The sequence below is a fragment of the Pogona vitticeps genome, chromosome 2 (assembly GCF_051106095.1).
Source record: "Pogona vitticeps strain Pit_001003342236 chromosome 2, PviZW2.1, whole genome shotgun sequence".
In the NCBI taxonomy this organism is placed as follows: domain Eukaryota; kingdom Metazoa; phylum Chordata; class Lepidosauria; order Squamata; family Agamidae; genus Pogona; species Pogona vitticeps.
In genome coordinates this window covers 221,103,744-221,126,622 of record NC_135784.1, presented here as the reverse complement: position 1 = coordinate 221,126,622, position 22,879 = coordinate 221,103,744, and the positions used below count along the sequence as shown (strand labels likewise).

The window sequence follows — 22,879 nt, the reverse complement described above, 5'->3', positions numbered from 1 at the left end:
ATAGAGAAAGTGGTTGCGAGAACACCACCCATATCTCCAAGGAGACTTTCGGGGGGGTTCCGGAGAATGGGATGGATACGAAAGACAGACAAACCACAGTACTGCTGAGTAGAGCCCAGGGGATCTCAGCCGGGTCTTGTCTATTCCTTCTTCTCCAAAAGCCACACTCCTTTTTAAAACCAAATAGCCAACACAGACATAACCATGAGATATACTCAGATTAATCTGGGCTCTAGAGATCTTTGGTAGCATACACATAAGGCCAATTAATATTCATCAGCTAGTCTGAACAAGAAACAATGCTTCTAGATAGAAATCAATCATTACTGTTTTATTAAAAGTAAAGAAACCAAATGTTTAGTTGGTACATTTTCAATACAAGGCACAGATACTTCCTCCCCCACTCCAGCTAGAAAAATAAAGAAATGAAACTATGCTAACTAATATAAAGAGTAACCTAGTCCATCTCACGTGTCCTGGGTTCACAAGCTGATGTAGATGCAATCCAGGTGTTTCCCCTCAGTCCATGGCAGAGGAAAAATATTTGTAATCCATGATGGAACACACTCCACTTTTTCTCTTCTCCGTCGCTTCTTCTTCCCCAGAGTCCCCAAGGGCAAGAAACTTCTGGACAGGTCACGCCCCATATTCCCACGAGAGCTACAGAAATGCTTTGGCAACCAGGAATGTTTCTCCTTAGCAACTAGATAAGAGATAGCCGCTGTGGCTCATCTCAAAAACTACACAGAAATCCTAATTTAAAATGGATTCTATTGAGACAGGCTTACCCATAAAAACACATTTCACACATTACAGTGGTACCTTGCCTTGAGAACGTCTCTACATAAGAACGATTCGAGTTAAGAACAGCTCTGTTCGCAAAAAGTTGCTTTGACTTGAGACTGAAGCCTCGACTTAAAAACCAAAAAAAGAGAAAAAAAGAACTTTTCCTGCCCCTTTTTTGACCTAAGTTCACCTTAGGTCAAAAAAAGAAATTTTTTTTAAAAAAAATTGCCCCCTAGTGGTAAACGGCTTTGGGAGGAGAAGGGGCGGGGCTTCAAACAGCGAGCAGCAAGGAATCTGAGTCTCTCCAGATTTCTGCTGTATGTCGAGAATCCAGAGCCCCCCTGAACAATTGGGGGGCAGAAGGGGGGCAAGGAGATGCCCCCTTTTAGGTCATAAGAGAGCGGAGGACTTTGGGGGATAGGAAAGCAATCCACCCCCGCGATTTCACTCCTTCTCTAGACAAAGGATTTCTGTCGACGCCATTTTATGGCGTCTCAGCTGTAAAAGCCCCGCGGCAGAGGGAGAAGCACAAGGATTTATGAAGGACTGCGTCAACAGAGCCGATTAGTTTCAACGTTTGTAAGTAATGTACAAATAAACTTTAAATGACTGATTTTGAGGAGATAAGGCAATCGGAAGCGGCAAAAAAGCGTGAAACCCAAATAGACTGTTTTCAACTATTTGTGCTATGCTGAAAAGAGGAGCTGGAGCGATTAAGGACAGTGATTTTTGTTATTTACTTCCTGTCCTCGATGGGAACACACTCACAGTAACTTTAATGAACTTTTAAACCGAAGCTGGAGAAAGCTGGAGTCTGAGACAGCATAAATCATCAGCTCTGTTGAGGAACTAACGTTTACAACCTTTAAGTACTTTATGGCTTTCGGCTGGGAGAAGCAAACAAACAGCAAGCTGTGTCTCTCCAAGTGAGGTCTATTTTTTGAAATTAGGGATTGGAGAGCATTTTTGCTCACCTACCTTTTATTAAGGATGGATATCACTGGGCAGATTTTAGACGCTATTCAGAATACGAAAGTGAACATTATGAACTGTATTCAAGAGCAGTTTGCGGAACTGCACATTGTTCTTTTGGATTTGAGGAATAGAACGCAGAAATGGGAATCCCCGCAGGAACAGAGTGCTGGAGCAGAAGCAGACCAGCTTACTTCGGAAGCACAGGGAGGAAAGAACGTGTTGGTTTTTGGAAAGCAGTGCAAAAGCATTAAAAAGCAGGTTAAGAAAACTGAGAGACATTGTGAGGAGGTGAACCAGAGGAATGGAAATGAAATGTGTCCTGATTTGGTGGGTGAATGTGGAAATCAGAAAAATAAAAAAAGCACAAGGGGAGATGGGACGATTGCAAACTAGGCACTCCTTGACTTCAATGGCAAGCTATGATGTTTGGGAACAATCCGAATAATCCAAATCAGAGACAAAATAGCTTAACTGGTTTCCACAGATGGCATTATAAAACTAGGAAAAAGGGATAATTGATGATGATAACAGTAAACGATTCTGATTATATTTGGAGATAAATGATGATTAAGAATTATTAATGGTGTGATCTGGTATATGTATGTTGAATATAATATTAGAAATCGAGGATTTTTTAGGTACACTTTAAGACCTAAATCAACTATAGGTTAATAATGTTATGAGAGATCTGGATAATAGAACATGGCAGATTATTAAGCTGGATAAATATAACTTGTGACTCTGTTTATGATGAATATAATATTAGAAATTGATGACTTTAAGGCATATATTTTATAGAAATGAAGTGTAATATGTTGAAACTTAGAAGGCAAGATATTTGAGCATACCTACTCTCTGAAACATTGATACTATATGAAACCTTGATGTGGAATACATACTTGTATGGATTCTAATTCTAATTTTTCTTTCTTTTCCTGTTTTTGCTTTTTACGATGCTAGTAGGGATATTCTGAGGAATGATGGGAAGCCAAGGATACAAGAGAAATAATTGTTAGAATTTAGTACGATTTTTTAGGATGGATCACATTTGGAATGTCTATAGAATAATTAGGTTGATGCAGCCAGATTCTTAAGAATGGAAATTTTGTATGGAATGCCTCCCCCCTGCCAATACATGTGGGGTTTTGTTTTTGTTTTGTTTTTGTTTTGTTTCTGATTTTGTTAGTATTGCTTTGTCTTGTTTTTTTTTCTTTCTTTATGAGTGTATGTCTTTGTATGTAGAGTGGTCTATTGACTAGATAGGCGGGATATAAATAAAATAAATAAATAAATAAATAAATAAATAAATAAATAAAAAAATAAAAAAAACCGGCTTTGCATTAGTTCCTCTGGGAGGAACTTGAGAGATAAGTTACTTACAGTGGGGTCTTGACTTGAGAACTTAATCCGTATTGGAAGGCGGTTCTCAAGTCGAAAAGTCTGTAGGTCAAGTCTCCATTGACCTACAGTGCATTGAAAACCGATTAATCCCGTAACAGGCCGTTTTTGTTCCATTTTGGTTTTTTTCCGGTCTGTAAGTCAATTCTCAGGCTGCAAGTCAAACCTAAATTTTGCAGCCAGAGAAGTCTGTAACTCAAAAAGTCTGTAAGTCAAGCCGTCTGTAAGTCAAGGGTCCACTGTATTTGAGAGATAAGTTAGGCTTCGTAGAAGAGGGTTGTCCTTTCTACACTCCATCCACTGAAGAAAAAGAAATTAATGGTGAGCCCAACTTTCCTTATTAACTAGTACCAAACTACCTGTTTAAACAAAAGATTAGTAAATTTTCTTTCTTATTCTTGAGATGTGTTAATGCTCAGATTTTGCAGGATCTTTAGACTCTCACCAGAATCCTGTTATATAGCATAGTAAATTGCACTAGAGTAGGCCCATTGAATCAATGGGAATCTAATAAATCATCATCATTATTTCAAATGGACCTACTCTAACTGTGACTTAGTTTAGCATAGTCACAGCTAAAGTACACCCATTTGAATCAATGGAATGGAGTTGGCTCAGTAAATCTCCATTGACTCAATTGGCCTACTCTAGTTCAATTTACTCCACTCACTGCTATAAGTTTGACCATTGTGTTAACATTTCATTTTTCATAATTCAAGAAAATTTCATTAAGAATACCTCCACCGCTGAAGGTGACAAAATGTGAAGAAAATCTTGTTGTTGTTGCCCACCACTCTGGTTATCCCTGTAACAGTGTAATTTATCTTCATCAGGATGTTTGGCTGTTTAACACAAATACTGATAGTTTGCCTGTGGCTTTATTACAGGAGATTAAACTTGCCACCCTAGAAGGTAAAATGTCTGAGGCTGAATGTGCCATGACTGAACTGGAAACGGCTGCCTCTCAACAACTCCATGGCTTGGCACGGCAAAGTGAGCAGGCCCTTGAAGTAGTGCAGAAAAAGCTGATAATGTCCAATGATAAAGTGGAGGAGTTTGCTACCTTTGTAAAGGTTTGGCCTTTAAAAAAAAAACACAACCTATATTTTGGTTTATTGATCTTAGTTGTTGTCGGTTAAAACATATGAAATCCCACGGTTCTTCATGACCTCTGTGAATCACACTCTGGGTGATCCACACATGTGCGGAGCCTCAACAGAACCTTCCAGAGCTTCTGCGATCAGAAAGAGGTATGTTAGTATAGGCCCCACCTACTATATGTGCTTTGGCGCCAATGCTTTTCAATAATTTCTCAGCGATCACTGAGCATGTTTGGTAGCTGATCAATGTGGGTGTGGGGCAAAAAGGTTAGGAGTTCTGAAAAGGGTACCACTGGGTTACTGGCACCCAGAATAAGATACTTCACATTATAACAATATTTTGTCACTCTGGATGGTTGGCAAAAGTAGTGCAAAAGACAGAAATTAAATATGAATGACAAATATAAAATGCCTTTAAAACACTCAGTAATATAATTTGTGTAAACATTAGAGATGGGCACAAACCAGTAAAATGATGATTTGTTTCAATTTGTGGTTCATCAAAGTCCATGAACCATAAACCATGAATTTCCAGACTTTACCAAATGTACCATGAATCGTTTTGTTCACCGTATAAAATGGCCCCTGCCTCTCAAAATATTTGCCTGTGGGAGCCAGCCCAGGGCTGCCTCTGGAAAAAAAGTCCACTGCCCCATCACTTCTCTACCTTTTGCTTCAAACTCTGCCACCACCATCTTGAGAGGCAGCCCTGGCAGTTCCCACTGGGCAGACTGCTATTTGAGAGGCATTTTGGCCTGTGGGAGCCGCTGGCCTCAAGATGACAGTGGCAGAGGATGAGGTGGCAGCAAAAAGTAGGGAGGTGATGGGAGCAGTAGGAAGGGGGAGAAAGCAGGATGTGGGGTGGGGGAATGAACCAGGAAATTTGGGAAAATGTTAAAAGGTTTGTGATTTGGTTCAGTTCAGGTTCTCTGGTTTGGAACCAATACAAACCAACGAACCAGTGATTTTCCATAAATTTCCTCTTTCATTTTTTGGTTCATGGCCATCTGTAGTACACTTACCACACTGCATAATTTTGACCTCGAAATGTCTGGCCAGGAAAAAGAGAAACATTGTTTTGAGAATTGTGGGCTGTGGCATTCAATGGCTCTTTTTATATCCAACTTACAAAGAGGCTTTTCCCACTCTGAACATCATCAGATTGTGAACGTATGTTTAGTCTGTTGTACCAGAAGGGCATTTAACTATTTGCTTTCATATCTTTTCTCCATTGTAAATTTTCTCCCCTAAAAAGCTATTGGTAGTTTTGCAGGCAATTAAAATTGATTGATTGATTGATTGATTGATTGATTGATTGATTGATTGATTGATTGATTGATTGATTGATTGATTGATTGATTGATTGATTGATTGATTGTATTTATACCCCGCCTGTCTAGTCATTTCGACCACTCTAGGCAGCTTACAACATAAAGCATAACAAGTTCAAGAAAAATTTATAACAATTAATTAATTAAATGATTCTGCAAGATGGGAAAAATACAAAATAAATCAAATAAAGAGAAAAAAAAGGAAAGAGGTCAGGAATTAACTGGAAGGGAAGACCTGCCTATACATCCACGCTTTTAGTTGGTTCTTAAAAGTACCCAGCGAAGGTGTAGCGTGAATCTCCGGAGTTCAGAGGAGGGCAACAAGGATGGTCAAAACAAACCAAAGATTCTGTTCGTTTTGCCTTTTTCCCCTGCAGAATTAAGAACAGCAATAGCCAGGAGGGGGAATACATCTGAACATGGGTCATAGTAAAATAAATATTGTAGGGCTAGTTTTCCTTTTCCTTTAATGTGTTATGAATCTGGAATGCAGTATTTTGTTTTCAGCACCAGTAACACCTCCGGTTTAACAGCCTTTTCCAAATAAAATGCCATATCCAAAATAACATAGACACATTTGTCCCCTCTGTTGAATTATCATCAAGTTGTCAAGAACAAAGATACCTAAAAAGAAAATGTCAGCCAGAGTGAAATTAATAAAACTCTAAATGAAATTAACTTGCTTGGTGACAACATAACAAGCCAATTACTACTTTTAATTGTCAGTAATGAATACACAACAAGGCACATGGCTTTGTAAACCCGAGTTCCTTACGGAGAAACAAAAGCTTCTTAAATTGAATGATGCAACATATTAAAATGCTTATCATAGTCCTGGGAAGTAAAGCTCATCTAAATTTCATTGATTTCAATGGGCAACAAGCACATTTTGCTGTGCAGTGTATTATCACCATATTAAATGGAGTGGAATTAGCTAATAGTATTGTTCAAATAGTAACATGACTTTGTAGAGATTCATTTGGCTGAAGCAGAGCCTATCAGACTGACAAGGTGCAGTTATACAAATGGGAGTTCAACTAAGTCACCACGTTAGAAAAAACATTAATTTTGGAAACCATGGACCTCAACACATGCAGACTTTCCCCTCTTCAAACTAAACACACAAGAGTCAATTTTACATTTCTGCCTACATGATATAGATACCATAGAGGACCAAGTTGAAAATTGTACCTCTCATTTTTTCCCCATATTGCTATAGTTATTTAAATCATTCCATTCCAATTGATAATTTACTAATGATGCCACAATATTTATATTATCATTCATTCTGCTTTGGGAATTGTGCACTGTCCTTATTTTATGGATATGTATGCTTGAATATAAGCAACACAGCCTTTTTTAAAAAAATTGTTCTGTACTTTGATCTTGCTTCTTCTGCTGGAAACACACATGCACACACGTCTCACAACATAGGATGTGCCTCTGAGGAATCATAAAATAGTGAAGTTGGGAGGGGCCTATAAAGCCATCATGTCCAACCCCCTGCTCAATGCAGGAATAGAAATCAAAGGGTATCTGCCAGGTGGTTTCTCTTGAATGCCTCCAGGGTTGGAGCACTCACCACCTCTCGAGGTAATTGGTTCCACTGTCTTAGTGTTCTAATAATTAGGAAGCTTTTCCTAATATTCAACTGAAATCTGGCTTCCTGAACGTATTGTTGTGTTTCCTGCATTCTGGGCCGATCAAGAAGAGATCCTGCCCCTCCTCTGTATGACAGCCTTTCATATCTTTGAAAAGTGTTATCATATCACCCCTCTGTCTTATTTTCTCAAGGCTAAACATGGCCAGTTCTTTCAGTCTTTCCTCATAGGGGTTTGTTTCCAGCCCCCTGACCATCCTTTTCGCCCTCCTCTGAACTTCTTCCAATTTGTCAGCATCCTTCTTGAAGCATGGTCTCCAGAACTGGACATAAAGCTCAAGGTGAGGCCTAACCAGTGCTGAATAGAGGGGGAATAGCACCTCGTGGGATTTGGATACTATAAGTCTGTTAATATGCCTTAAAATAGCATTTGCCTTTTTTATAGCCACATTGCACTTTTGGTTCATATTTAGCTTGTCATCTACAACAATTCTCAGACCCTTCTCGCTTGTAGTTTTGCTGAGCCAGGTATCCCCCATCTTATAACTGGCAATTGGTTTCTTTTTCCGAGGTACAGTACTTTGCACTTATCCCTGTTGAATTTCATTCTGTTGTTTTCAGCCCAATGCTTGAGCATATCAAGATCATTTTGAATTTTGTTTCTGTCTTTCAGATTATTAGCTATTTCACCCAATTTTGTGTTGTCCACAAATCTGACAAGCATTCCCTGTACTCCCTCATCCAAGTCATTAATAAAAATGTTCAAGAGCATCAGCCCCAGGACTGAGCTTTGGGGTACCCCACTTGTTCTCTCAAGGGACATGGTGGCGCTGCGGGCTAAACCGCAGAAACCTGTGCTGCAGGGTCAGAAGACCAAGCAGTTGTAAGATCAAATCCACGCGATGGAGTGAGCTCCTGTTGCTTGTCCCAGCTCCCACCAACCTAACAGTTTGAAAGCATGCAAATGCAAGTAGATAAATAGGGACCACCTTGGTGGGAAGGTAACAGCGTTCCATGTCTAAGTAGCACTGGCCATGTGACCACGGAAGATTGTCTTTGGATAAAACGCTGGCTCTATGGCTAGGAAACGGGGATGAGCACCACCCCTAGAGTCGAACATGACTGGACAACAATTGTCAAGGGGAATCTTTACCTTTACTTGTTCTCTCATCCCAATTGGAAAAGGAGCCATTAATCATCACCCTCTGAGTACAATTCTGTAGCCAATTGTGCATCCACCTGACCCTTGATTTGTCTAGCTTACACCTAGTTAGCTTGCTAATCAGGATGTCATAGGAGCACTTTGTCAAAAGCTTTGCTGAAGTCAAGATATACTATGTCTACAGCATTCCCTCTGTCTATCAGGAAGGTTACAAAAAAAGATATCAGATTAGTCTTGCATGAAATGGACTTTAGACCACAAAGATTTATACAATAATAAATCTGCTAGGCTTTAAGGTGACACAAGAATAATTATTGTATCCCTGCATCAAATGGAGAGCTGTTATACAAGTGCTAGCTAAAAACAGTGATATGCAGCAGTGGTGTAAATTCTTGCTGCACAGTTCAGAAGAGACAGACAATTGGCTGTTCCATGTGTTACTTGAGCAGCATAGAGAAGCCATGTAGGGCCTTCAGGAACATTGTACAGCATGAAATCCTCCTGTTCAGAATACGTTAGCCAGCATGTCCTTTTGTAGGACATTATAATTCTATAATTCTGTTCCTCACTCTACAATGATTGTTAGCCACCTAGAGTGGTCCTCACCCGACCAGATAGGCGGGATATAAATAAAATAAATAAATAAATTATAAATGATTTTCCTCCCCTCACTCACAGTCCATGTTCAACTGTCACAGAACATATTTGTTGTTCCCCCACAATAGCAGAGTTTCCACCAAATCCTAAAGCCCCTCTCTGGCATGGTTGTAGCTTTAGATTCTATCCATGTGTTCTTATCCATTACAGAATGCCAATTATTTCACAAGTTTCAGTCACTTGTAATAATATGATTTATATTAACTCTTTCCTAGGTTTTCTATTGATTCCTCATAAGTGGTTTGTTTTTTCTTAGGGAGCTCCAAGATCATGTAGATTGCCCAAGACCGCGTAGGCAGGTGGTCTCTTTTTCCTGTAAGGCAAAGGGGTGAGTTGAACCCCTGACTCTGTCACACTAAGCTACTGCCTTTTTCATTGTTTCCGCAAAGTCATGACTTTCTTTAAAATTATTGCAAACCTCATATAACACAAATTAAAGTCAATATATATTCTGTAGAATAATTTTGGGTGAAAATATCTTATCAGTCGTATCTGCTAGATATACTAGAGCAAATTAAAGGTGCAGCCTGTTTGATGATGAACAGAGCAGCTGTTATTGACATCCACATAGTTGCTAAATATTTATGTAAGACAGGTCTTCTGAAACCATTTTTTTGTCTGGCTTTTAGAGTATTACTGGAGAAATAGCAGCTGAAAATCTTTATGTTTCATTTGTACTCTGTATTGGACAAAGTAAGATGAACTTTCATTTCCACACTTCTTACTAAAGCTCATGTAGGAAAATTGAGTTAGCACAGTGTGACAGCTTCTCCAACTAATACCACTCATTTCTCTGAATGGATGGATAGACATTAGTTGGGTAGAGATGGTCACGACCAACTGAACTGGCAGTTTGTGCCGGTTTGTCCTTCAGCGCTTCTCAGCCCTACCCCTTCTGTCGGACACCCGCTCAGAGGCAGTGCCCAGAGGAGGCAGGGAAGCTGAGGTGCTGCTTCCAAGTGGGTGCCCGCCGGAGGAGGCAGGGCGGGGAAGTGCTGAACAAAGGACAAACTGGCATGAACTGCCAGTTCAAGAGCTCATGCCTATCTCTAGTGAGTTGTATTAACATAAATATTAGAAAATGTTCTATTAGAAATATACCATGCTAGAATAGTTAGCAAATAAACTGAATCTTTAATCAACAGATGATTTTATGTTGGAATGATTATCCGTCTAGTATCCTTGTCCATTTCTAATGGCTCAGTTTAGATACAGAAGGATAACTTCAGAATACTCAGTTAAAAGTGATAATAGATTCATGTTTAGACATGAAAAAAGAATCCTGTCTCTGCAGCTCCACTCATCAGTGGGACCGGTCACCCTCATTAATGCATATGCACCAACACTGTCATCCACAACAGAAGTGAAAGAAAAATTCTATGAAGATCTGGCAGCTGCTATCAAAAAAGTCCCTGAGAGACAGCCACTGTTCATTCTTGGAGACTTTAACGCTAGAGTTGATACTGATCACAATTCTTGGCCCACTTATTAAGGCCGTTTTGGTATTGGAAAGATGAACAAAACTGGCCAACACTTGCTGGAGTTTTGTTGTTATTATGGTCTTTGTATAAGCAACACGTTCTTTAATACGAAGCTTGAACACAGAGTTTCCTGGAGACATCCAAGATCCAAGCATTGGCATCAGCTCAATTTGATCCTCACTAGATGTTCTAGCCTTCCTAGTATTACAATCACACACAGTTATCAGAGTGCTGATTGCGATACTGATCACTCCCTGGTGTGTAGTAGAGTAAAATTGAGAACAACGAGATTGTATCACACCAATCTTCCCAAAAAGGAAGGAAGACAACATATTGACATCAGCAAAACTCACGATCAAAGAAAACTGGAGGAATTTGCCCAAGTGCTTGAGGAAACCCTTCCAGGCTCAGCTGATGCAAATGCACCTGAACGATGGGAACATTTCAAGAACACTCTTTATAACACCGCCTTGTCCATATTTGGCAAGAAGACCAAAAAGACGGCAGACTGGTTCGAAGCCCATTCAGAGGAGTTCATGCCAGCCATCAAGGATAAGAGGAGAGTTCTAACAGCATACAAAGCCTTTCTTAGTGAGTACAACTTGCAGGCTCTTCGAGCTGCTTGTAGCCAAGTCCAACAGGCTGCCAGGAGATGTTCCAATGATTATTGACTTCAGCTGTGCTCTCAGATACATATAACAGCGGACACAGGTAGCATCAAAGGAATGTATGATGGTATCAAGCAGGCTTTAGGTCCAATACAGGAGAAATCTGCTCACTTGACATCTGCTATAGACGAGATCATTCAGGACCAAACACAGCAGATGGAACGCTGGGTACAGCACTACTCTGAACTATATTCCAGAGAGAATGTAGTAATCGAAGAGGCACTAAATAACATTGAGTGCCTGCCTGTCTTGGAAAAGTTGGACAGCGAACCAACCTTAGCAGAAATAAAAGCAGCCTTGGATTCCCTCGCCTCCAGCAAGGCACCTGGAAAGGATAACATCCCTGTTGAAGTGCAGAAGTTTTGTAAAGACACCATCGCCACTGAACTGTATGAAGTCTTTTGTCTTTGCTGGAGGGAAGATGGAGTACCACAGGACATGAAGGATGCAAACATCGTCACATTGTATAAGAACAAAGGAGACAGGGGTGACTGCAATAACTACTGTGGCATCTCTCTTCTCAGAGTTCTAGGGAAGCTGTTTGTCCATGTTGTGCTGAAGAGGCTCCAGGTGCTTGCAGACAGAGTCTATCCAGAATCACAGTGTGGATTTTGAGCTAATAGATTCACCACTGACATAGTATTATCCCTTAGACAGTTGCAGGACAAATGCAGGGAACAACAACAGTCACTCTTTGTGGCCTTCATAGATCTCACAAAGGCCTTTGATTTAGTTAGCAGGGATGGCCTTTTAAAAATACTTCCCAAGATTGGATGTCGACCTCAACTCCTTAACATATCAGGTCCTTTCATGAGGGAATGAAGGGCACTGTAGGTTTTGCTGGCTCAACATCAGATCCCTTTGACATCTGAAGCGGAGTGAAACAGGGCTGTATTCTCGTGCCAACGCTGTTTGGTTTTTTCTTTTTCTTTTGCTGTCATGCTAAAGCATGCCTTTGGAATTTTAACAGAAGATGTCTATCTCCAGACTAGATCAGATGGAAAGCTCTTTAATCTCTCTAGACTGAGAGTGAAGGCCAAAGTCCAGCTGAAATGCATGAGGGACTTGCTGTTCACTGATGATGCAGCCATTGTTGCCCACTCTGCTGAAGACCTCCAACAACTCATTAATCGTTTTAGCAAGGCCTGCCAAGACTTTGGACTAACAATCAGTCTGAAGAAAGCACAAGTCATGGGCCAGGGCGTGGACTCACCTCCCTCTATTACCATCTCCACATAAGAATTGCAGGTTGTTCATGACTTTGTGTACCTTGGCTCAACGATCTCTGACACTCTTTCCGTAGATGTCGAGCTGGACAAAGCAGCAAAGCAGCTAACATGTTCTCTAGACTCACAAAGAGACTATGGCTCAATAAGAAGCTGACAGCATATACCAAGATCCAGGTCTATAGAGCCTGTGTCCTGAGCACACTCCTGTACTGCAGTGAGTCCTGGACCCTTTGTGCATGGCAGGAGAGGAAGCTGAACATGTTCCATATGCACTGCCTCCGACGCATTTTTGGTATCACCTGGCAGCACAAAGTTCCAAATAGAGTAGTCCTAGAACAAGCTGGAATTTTTAGCCTGCATACATTACTGAAACAGTGACGTCTACGTTGGCTTGGGCATGTTGTGAGAATGGCTGATGGTCGGATTCCAAATAATCTCCTGTATGGAGAATTATTGCAGGGAAATTGCCCCAGAGGGAGACCACAGCTGCGATACAAGGATATCTGCAAGTAGGATCTGAAGGCCTTAGGAATGGACCTCAACAGATGGGAAAGCCTGACATCTGAGCGTTCAGCCTGGAGGCAGATGTTGCATCACGGCCTCTCCCAATTTGAAGAGACCCTTGTCCAGCAGGCCGAGGTAAAGAGGCAGTCCCAAAAGCAGCAAAATCAGGGAGCTGGACAGGGAACAGAGTGTATTTGTTTTCAGTGTGGAAGGGATTGTCACTCTCGAATTGGCCTTCTCAGCCACACTAGATGGTGTTCCAAGACCTCCATACAAAGCACGTTACCATAGTCTCTCAAGACTGAAGGATGCCTAATCCAAATCTCTTTAGATATGAAAAAAGAATTAACATAGAAGAATAGTGATGAAGATGTATTTTGGTCATGTCTAACCTTTCATTTGTATTAATGCCTAGTTTTGCAGAAGTGGCATAGATATTTTTGTCTGTATCAAAATCATTTATGGTGCCCAGTTTGCAAAATACAGGGTCAAAAGACTGAATATTTAAAATTTATTGACTGAAATATGGCCCTACATTCATGTCATGTCATTATTTGATAGTAAACTTTTATTTTCAGTATTATACTCTAATTGCCATAAATAATTATCTCTAAAGGTTTATACACTGTTTTCCTGAATATAAGACCTAACCTGAAAATAAGTCTTACAGTGGTGCCTTGACTTATGACCATAATCCGTTCCAGGAGATGGTTGTAAATTGAATCAGCATTTCCCATTGAAATGCACTGAAACCTGATTAATCTGTTCTGCCTGTTTTCGGTTGTATGTAGAGGTGCTGGTTGCAAGTTAAAGCATTCATTCCCATCCTAACTAATACAAAAGCGATTAATCTGTCAACAACCACTTGGGGGAGAATTTTTCTTCTTTTAACAAGATGATTTAAGTTTTAAAAGGGGCAGGAAAGGAGGCAGGGAGGAAACAATGGGGAAAGAGGAAATAAAGAAGGTCATCACAGGGGCACACAGACCCCCTCAGACAAAGGTTTGTGCTTTTAAACACAAAAAGAGAGAAGATGGAGAGAGAGAAGACAAAGGGGGGGAGAGAGTTTGGAGTCTAAAACACCTTTTAAATAAAACACCTTTTAAACCAAACACTTTTTAAACCAAACACATTAAAAACCAAACACCTTTTAAACCAAACACCTTTTAAACAAAACACATTTTAAAACCAAACACCTTTTAAAACCAAACACATTTTAAACCCACCCACCAACACCTTTTAAAACAAAAGAGAGGTCAGTTAGCTTTCGGTGTCTTCTGGAGGACATCATGGTGACTTCTGGCTGGAGGACAGGCAGGTGGGTGGTGAGATGATCATCACTGTGAGGTAGAGGTCTCCTCCTTTGGGTCATGTTTCCCAGGGATTCCCTGTTGCCGTCTCTTGGCTGCAGGCACCATCCTGGTGAAAACTTTGTCCAATTTCACCTGCTACATCCTGCGCTGCAGAACCTTTCTGAAATGGCTGACCACGTTGTCGTTCACCATGTCCATAACTCTTCCTGTCACAGTCCTGTTTGGATGGTACTTCTCAAAGAAGTCCTGGCACTTGGTCCATTTCTTGCAGATGGATCTTCTCTCTGCTAACCTGTGCTGCCTCTTCCTCTTCCTCAGTGGAAAGCTCCTCCACAAGAGCCTTCTGCTGCTCAGTTTGCAGTTCTTCTGTGGTCAACTCCTCTTCGTGGTCTTCAATTAGCTCTTCCACATCCTTCTTGTTGACATCCAGACCCATGTTTTCACCCATGGAGATGATGTCCCTCACCACCTGTGAATCAGTCACCTTAGTGCCATTGTCTGTGGCACATTCTGGCCACAGTTTCCTCCAGGCTGAGTTCAAGGTCCGAGTTGTGACATCTTGCCAGGCCTTGTCAGTGAGTCTGACGCAGTGGAGAACATTGAAATTTGTCTTCCAGAACTCTTTCAGGGTCAAGGACGTCTCCTCAGTGATATTGAAGCACCTGGGGAAGAGTGCCTTTGTGTACCGCTTCTTTGTTGCTGATCACTTGCTGGTCTATGGGCTGCAGAAGAGGTGTTGTGTTGGGGGGGGAGGAACTTGACCCTGATGAAATCATACTCTTTGTCGAGATCATCCACCAAGGATGAGGTGTGTGCTGGGGCGTTGTCCATCAGCCGAAGGCACCTTTCAGGAAGCTGATTGTTGGAAAGATATTTCTTGACAGTGGGTGAAAACACTTCATAGAGCCATTCCAGAAACAGCTGTCTTGTCATCCAAGCTCTTGCGTTGGCCCTACACATGACAGCCACTGTGGCCTTGTTAACTTTCTCTCAGTGGGCGAGGAGTCTGGGAGCGGTACACCAGCAAGGCTTGATCTTCAGATCTCTGGTGGTGTTGGCACACAACAAAAGGGTCAATCCGTCCTTCATGGGTTTATGGCCCCGTATTTTCTGTTCCTCCTGAGTGATGAAGGTTCTCCTGGACATCTTCTTCCAGATCAGCACTGTCTCATCACAGTTGAAGACTTGCTGGGGGAGATAGTCTTCTTCCTTGATGAATTTGGCAAAGTCCAACGTGAAGGCTTCTGCAGCAGCATGGTCAGAACTTGCAGCCTCCCCATGTCTTATCAAGCTGAAAATTTTCTGATTTTAAAACAAAAAGACTTTGGAGTCACATTTTAAACCCACATATTTTAAAACAAAAGAGAGGTCACAGTACACAAAACCTAGGAGTGTTATGAGTTCAGCCGAAGAAGATCTGGAATCTGAGGGGTTAATTACAGCTGAAGAAAATGCTGGGCAATCAGAATCGCAGACAGCTGAATCACCACCAGATTCTCCTCCCCCAGTAGCCAGGCTTCGGCAAAGACTCATGACACGAAGGTCGGAGGCTCGCATGGATGCTTCCCACAAGAACATTTGGTCAACCAGCCTTGAGTTTTAGCAGGACAAAGTGTTTTCTAGGAATTAGATGACTGTTGCTGCTATAAAATCTGCACCCAGAAGGCTTGAAAGCTTGTGGAAGCAACAAGTCAATACTCTGGCTTGCATCCACTCTTTCTTGCTTACTTGACCCTTGGCTTTGGACTCTGGCTTCTGACTACGGTTTTTGGCTTTGGCAATTTAGCGTCTGTTTTTATCTTCTGGACTTCTGATATTGGACTGGCTTGTTGGACTTTTGCCTTCTGAAACCCCTAGGAATGTGACAAGGAGCCACAGAATGCAAAAATAAATAAATTTTACATTTTAAATTTACAGTCTAATTTTCACATTTAATTCTATTTAATATTACAGTCTACTTTTCACATTTTAAATCCACACTGCAAGACCCATCAGAGCACAGAAACATAACGCCCCCCACACACCTAGCCCAAACCCAAGCTTCACAAACCCTGTGCAGTAAATACAGTGTACTCACCCAGAACAGGCAGTCTCTGTTTTAAAAAAGAAAGTCAAAAATCCAGAAAGCAATTTTTTTAAAAAAAGCCAACAAAAATATGCAGTATGTACAGTATGTACCACGCAGTCTGAAGTCCCTCTCCATATCCCCACTCTCTAACCACTGGGGCAAACGAGGTACAGACAAGCAGTGTCTTCACTGACCAACGGTTAACTGAAAGTTCAAATTTCCTGCTTTCCCCGCCTTCCCCGTGTTTTTGTTTTTTGGTTGCAAGTCAAAGCAAAATTTTGCGACCGGAGCTGATTGTAAGTCAAAATGGTCATAAGTAGGGGTGTTTGTAAGTTGAGGCACTGCTATAATATGATTTTTCAGGATACTTGTAATATATGCCCTACCCCAAAAATAAGACCAGTTAAGTCAAAGCCCATCCTCCACCATTCTGCAGCGAACAGAAGATGATGACATGACTTTATTTGAATAAATGTAGATTGTTGTAAATGAAAAAAAAATCCCCTGAAAATAAGCCCTAATGCGTTTTTTGGAGCAAAAATTAATATAAGACCCTGTCTTATTTTCGGTGAAACACGGTAGGTCATATAGCAAGAATGAAATTAGTCCTCAGGCATTCGCTTTTGTTCATATGCATCCAATGTTACTTTCCTACTACTGAACAGAAATTGAGCTATCTGTTGTTTTAACAAAACTGGTATTCACGTGGTAACACCTCAGGCAGCACCATCATGTTTTTATTCGTTAAAAGAAAGCAAGATCCTGATTTCATTTTGGCATATTTTAACTCAGTGGTTCTCAGCCAGAGATAGATATTCCACCAGGAGGACACAAAGTCTTATATAGAGGGGTGGTTTTCATAATGTAGTGTATGTAACCCTTCAGCATTCTAGTAGTACAGTTAGACACATGCCATTTGATACATGGTATTAGGCATGCTAGTACCCTGTTTTCCTGAAAAGAAGACCTACCCTGGAAATAAGCCCTACTATGATTTTTCAGGAGAGTAATGACATTCCATGTCTAGTCAGGCCAGCCATGTGACTATGGAAAGTGTCTACAGACAAACGCTGGCTCTTTGGCTTACAAACAAAGATGAGTACCGGCCCCTAGAGTTGGACATGACTTAATTGTCAAGGGGAAACTTTACCTTTATCTTAGGACTTAGGAGATTCTCGTTCAATTTGCTCTCACCTCTGAGACATAACATTTAATAGATGCACTTGAGCAGATCATTCTCTCTTAGCCTGACTTACCTTACCATGTTGCTGTGAAGGTAAAGTGAGGAGGAGGAGGAGGAGGAAAGCTGTGTATGCTGCTTTGAGCTTATTAGAGAAAAGATAAATATAAATGCAGTAAGCAAATATTAAACGTGGAAAGATGGGATAAGAAATGTAACACATTGTTGAACAAGTGCTGTTCACTGGGTGTCTTCGCTACTCCCCTTTTAATGCTAGGTGAAGTTTGCATTGTATTCAGTTATGCTTTGGGGAATAGAGACTGGGTTTCATTTTTTTCCCCATCTTCCTATTTCATTCCTGTTAATGGTACAGCTGTTTACCATGTTGCAGCCCCCAGGTTCTCCTCTGGTACTTCTAAAGAATGCCTGTATTGTGCCCACTGCCTGTTCGTTTGTTTTGCTGATTTTGTATTAATCTCTTTTGTTTTTCTAAAATTCATAGCTGTCTTGGTTGACATATGCAGTAGGAAGGTGGAATAGTTTTGAAAATAACTAATATTTTCATGTGTCTTCTGAAGCATTGCCCTGATAAAACCCTGAAAACTGAATAGTGTAAGTGTGATTGGGTTCTTCAAGATTTTTTGAAAGCTCCAAATTTTGCACGGGAAAATGACTTGTATACTCTTTCAAATTATTAAAGAACAGGTTTTGGTAAATCAACGACAACTTCAGTTAGATCCATAATCTTCTACTAAACACACCTCAGTTTTAACCCTTCCCTCACTCTTTAACTCTGTTCCACTTCTGTTAAGTTTTCTTTTAATTCTATGGTCTCACTTTCCCCTTTTGGAGGAGATGCCGCACTTCCCTTTTCCGGTCCTCCTTCATAGTAAGACTCCATATGTTTCATGTCAAGCCATCCAGACCCATTTGTTAAAGCTGTATTCTAGAGATCTTTATTGGAACCTTGGTTTTATGTCATGCTAACATCATATTGCCCTTGCCATTCGTTCAGCTATAACTAGAGGAAAAACAACGCTTGCTGTACAAATGCTCCAATATCTTCAACATCAACAGTTTTAGTGCAAAGGTCTGTCCTCTAAGCACTGAACAAGACTAGCTGTTCTTAATTTATTAGTTGCCAGTAGATCAAAGCACAGACCAACAAAGCTGAACAAAATGTTAGCAGACTTTAGCTAATACTCAGAATGTATTTTCTGAGAGAATATCAAATAGGGTCAATAAAAGTGCAACCTTTATTTCCAGGTCTTTGAGAACATTTATGATTCTTAGAAGCAGAAATGCTTCAAGAAGAGTTTCGAGGGTACTGACTGTAATAAGAATACTCTTTTTCTTTGTTCAGATTATTCAGACAGGCTGATCCTATACCACTCTGCTGCAATGTAAGCAGAGTTTTGTTCAAACCTATTAATTTCCCAGTAGGTGGTAGTTTCACTATCAAGAAGAACAGAACTTTTGATTAAAACCGTGATACCTTGGTAGAGGATGGAGATTTTCCCATATCATTTTCCACAAGTACCCTTTTTTCCTTTTTCTTGTGTAGGATAATTCTGTAATTACTGCATTGTTTGGGACCTCCCTTCTTCAAGTCTGGAGTGTATATTGAATGTTTATCTATTGGCACATTTTTGTTAGGGCTTTGATAGGTATGGTATCTATTTCTTGAAATACTTTGTGTTGGTATTCCATCTGTTCCTAATGTTTTATTTATTTCATTTTCATTCCACTTTCTAGAACTGCAGGTTCTTCACTGAAGGATTCTTCAAAGAAGGAATTTGTCATCCTTTTTTCCAGTTCTGTATACTTCAGTATATTGTTTCCATCATCTCTTTATTTTATCCTGATCAGATAATATATTCCTCTGCTGATCTTTCAAGATCTCTAACCTAGGTTTAAGTTTCTGTTATGTTTCTTGGATCCTGTGGAACAGGTTTCTCTCTGTTGCTGTTGTTGTTCTCTTCAATTTATCTGCAGATGATTAAGATAATAGTTTCTTCAAATAGTTTCTTTGTCTTTTGTGAGAAGGACAGGGTGGCCAATTCCCCTGTAAGTGTGCCATTCCTACCCATATCACAGAAGGGCTATGAGACAATGAGCATGGCCATACTGTCAGGAATCTAGAAAGTAACATTTGGAGTTCCCACCAAAACAGAGGAGTCAAAACCCAGCAACTTATGGGAAAAAATCAGAGGAAGGAGGGGCCAGGCCCGGAGAAGGAAGAGTGAGAGGGTGAGAAGCAGGAGGAAAGAGACAAAGGGAGAGAAGTAGGGAAGCAAAGAGGAATAGACAAAAAGGCTGTGGAGAAGGGAGAGAAAGAACCTGCAGAAGAAGCGGAATTGGTAACTCTTGTGGAGAAGAGTAAGTACTTGGAGGAGCTCCATGAGGGCTGGGGTAAAGAAATATACCCCACCACTAAACAAGAGATATGTTTGATGTTCACAGCGCAGGAGGCAGCACTTCACCATATTCACCACACCCCTAAAAGACATCTTTCTGGGGAGAAAGAGAAAGAAGGCAGAGGGGAAAAGCAGAGATAGTGTTAAGCCAAGAAATTTCCCTGCACAGCTGGAAAATGCCTAGGTTGAAGCCTGGTGAGACTCCACCAACCCAAGAGAGACTCCATAGATTTGTCCGGATTGCCTTAGAAAGCCCAATGGCGAGTAGGCTGCATACTCTTGTTGTGCACACTTTTGTCTGTGGCCTCAGGAGAGTTGTGATGCCTGGAGGGTGTGGGAAGCCGATGGGAAAATTCCACCTTGTTAGAACCTCCCCCATGGAAATGGGAGGGAACATTGACTGTTGAGGACGTTCAACAGGCATGGGAAATTGGACTGTTGGAAGTTATAGTTGATAAGACACCAGTTGTACCTAATAAAGAAGTTACATTGAAATAATCTGCTGAGATCCATTGTTCCGCCTACTGCGGAGAGTGAAAGAATCCTGTCTCTGCAGCTCCACTCATCAGTGGGAGCAGTCACCCTCATTAGTGTATATGCACCAACACTGTCATCCACAACAGAAGTCAAAGACAAATTCTAGGATGAACTGGCAGCTACTATCAAAAAAATCCCCAAGCGAGAACCACTGTTCATTCTCGAAGACTTTAATATTGGTGCTGATCACAATTCTTGGCCCACTTGTCTAGGCCGTTTTGGCATTGGGAAGATGAACAAAAATGGCCAACTTGCTAGAGTTTTACTGTTATTATGGTCTTTGTGTCAGCAATATGTTCTACGAAGCTTCAACACAGAGTTTCCTGGAGACATCCAAGATGCAAGCATTGGCATCAGCTCAATTTGATCCTCACTAGACGTTCTAGCCTTCCTAATACTATGATCACACACAGTTACCAGAGTGCTGATTGCGATACTGATCACTCCCTGGTGTGTAGTAGAGTAAAACTGTGAACAAAGAGATTGTATCACACGAAAAAGGAAGGAAGACCATGTATTAACATCAACAAGACTTGCAATCAAAGAAAAGTGGAGGAATTTGCCCAAGCACTTGAGGAAACCCTTCCAGGCTCAGCTGATGCAAATGCACCTGAACGATGGGAACATTTCAAGAATGCTGTTTATAACACTACCTTGTCCACATTTGGCAAGAAGACCAAAAAGATGGCCGACTGGTTTGAAGCCCATTCGGAGGAGTTGATGCCAGCTATCAAGGAGAAGAGGAGAGCTCTAGCAGCACATAAAGTCTTTCTTAATGAGTACAACTTGCAGGCTCTTCGAGTTGCATCCCTGTTGAAGTGCTGTAAAGAGATCATTGCCATCGAGCTGTATGAAATCTTTTGTCTTTGCTGGAGGGAAGGTGGAGTACCACAGGACATGAAGGATGCAAACATTGTCACATTGTATAAGAACAAAGGAGACAGGGGCGACTACAATAACTACCGTAGCATCTCTCTTCTTAGTGTTGTAGGGAAGCTGCTTGCCCGTGTTGTGCTAAAGAGACTCCAGGTACTTGCAGACAGAGTTTATCCAGAATCACAGTGTGGATTTCAAGCTAATAGATCCCCCACTGACATGGTATTCTCCCTCAGACAGTTGGAGGAGAGATGGGAAGGGGGCGGGGCAAGCAGCGAAGCATCAGGTCAGCTCGGGTCTCCACGGAAGATTGGCTGTATACAGTGGATCAAGACCCTCTCAAAGAATTTTTGAGGGCAGGGAGTTGTGGGAGAACACCCCCTGTGTCATAGGGCAGTGGTCTCCAACCTTGGGCCTCCAGATGTTCCAGTCCCAGAAGCCTTCACCACCACCTCTGCTGGCCAGGATTTCTGGGAGTTGAAGTCCAAGAACATCTGGAGGCCCAAGGTTGGGGACCACTGTCATAGGGAATCGAGAGATCTGAAGAGGAGTGGGCCGCAACCCGCTCTCTGGAGAATTTCTCTCCCCCAGACAGAAGATCCAGCTTGGTGCTATGTTCTGATGATTTAGCTGTGCAGCACGGCGCAGATCAGGATATTACACCCTTGGAGTAAACATTGTTATTTCAAGGGAGGAAAGTGAGTAAATGAATTGAACCTTAGCCCCAGAGGACTATATACAGCAGTGGTCTCCAACCTTGGGCCTCCAGATGTTCTTGGGACTTCAACTCCCAGAAATCCTGGCCAGCAGAGGTGGTGTTGAACGCTTCTGGGAGTTGTAGTCCAAGAACATCTGGAGGCCCAAGGTTGGGGACCACTGATATACAGAGAGAGAACTAAATAACTTAATAATTAATCAAAGAAGAACCATTTCTTTTGTTATACAGTGGTGCCTCACTTAGCGAAGTTAATCTAGTCTGGAGAAAACGTTGCTAAGCGATTTAATCGTAAGCGATTTTTAAAAGCCCATAGAAATGCCTTAAAACACGTTTAATGCGTTCTATGGGCTTCAAAACTAACCTTAAGCGAAGATCCTCCATAGGGGCGGCCATTTTCAGTGCCTCTTAAGCGAGGCAAAACAGTGGCCGGCCATTTTGAAACCGCCAATCAGCTGTTTAAAATGGGTCGGGGAACTTCTCTTGAACTGTTTGCATTGCAAAAGCGGGAAGGAGCAATGTTCCCATCTGCTCTCCTTGTCGAGGGAGCCATTTCTCCTTCTCTCTTTTTTTCTCTCCTGCCCACCTGCCTGAGCCCGCCACTGCTTTCCTCCACCGTGTGTGGTGTGTGTGTTTGCGCGTGCGTGCGCGTGTGTGGGTGCACGTTCCCCTTCCCCTCGCCCCAACGGAGCCCAAGGCTGGACGGCCGGGATTGGCCACCGAGGGCCCTGAGCTCCGCCCGCTTGAGCCTGGCTTGGAAAAGAGTGAGAGAAGGAAAAGGAAGGGGAGGGAAAAGAGAAGGCAGGGGAGGCAAGGAGAGAAGAGCGGGGCTGTGCTCCCTGCGCTGCCTAGTCTGGAGCAGGAGCCTGGCAGCAGCGGAGC

At 41.7% G+C, this 22,879-nt stretch overlaps 1 protein-coding gene across 12 annotated transcripts in view; it reads left to right on the top strand.

Moving 5' to 3' along the window:
• CNTLN (centlein) overlaps positions 1-22,879 on the top strand; it is a 484,545-nt gene that overhangs the window by 417,358 nt on the left and 44,308 nt on the right. For 8 of the 12 annotated variants that reach the window (XM_020797524.3, XM_020797526.3, XM_020797525.3 and 5 more), the window contains one exon: positions 4,047-4,232. In XM_020797524.3, the coding sequence (XP_020653183.3) occupies positions 4,047-4,232 (186 nt within the window). Of the gene's footprint in view, positions 1-4,046; positions 4,233-9,265; positions 9,739-22,879 lie in introns of those variants that run through there. The other 4 variants (XR_013541453.1, XR_013541452.1, XM_072992069.2 and 1 more) reach the window with 2 other exon arrangements.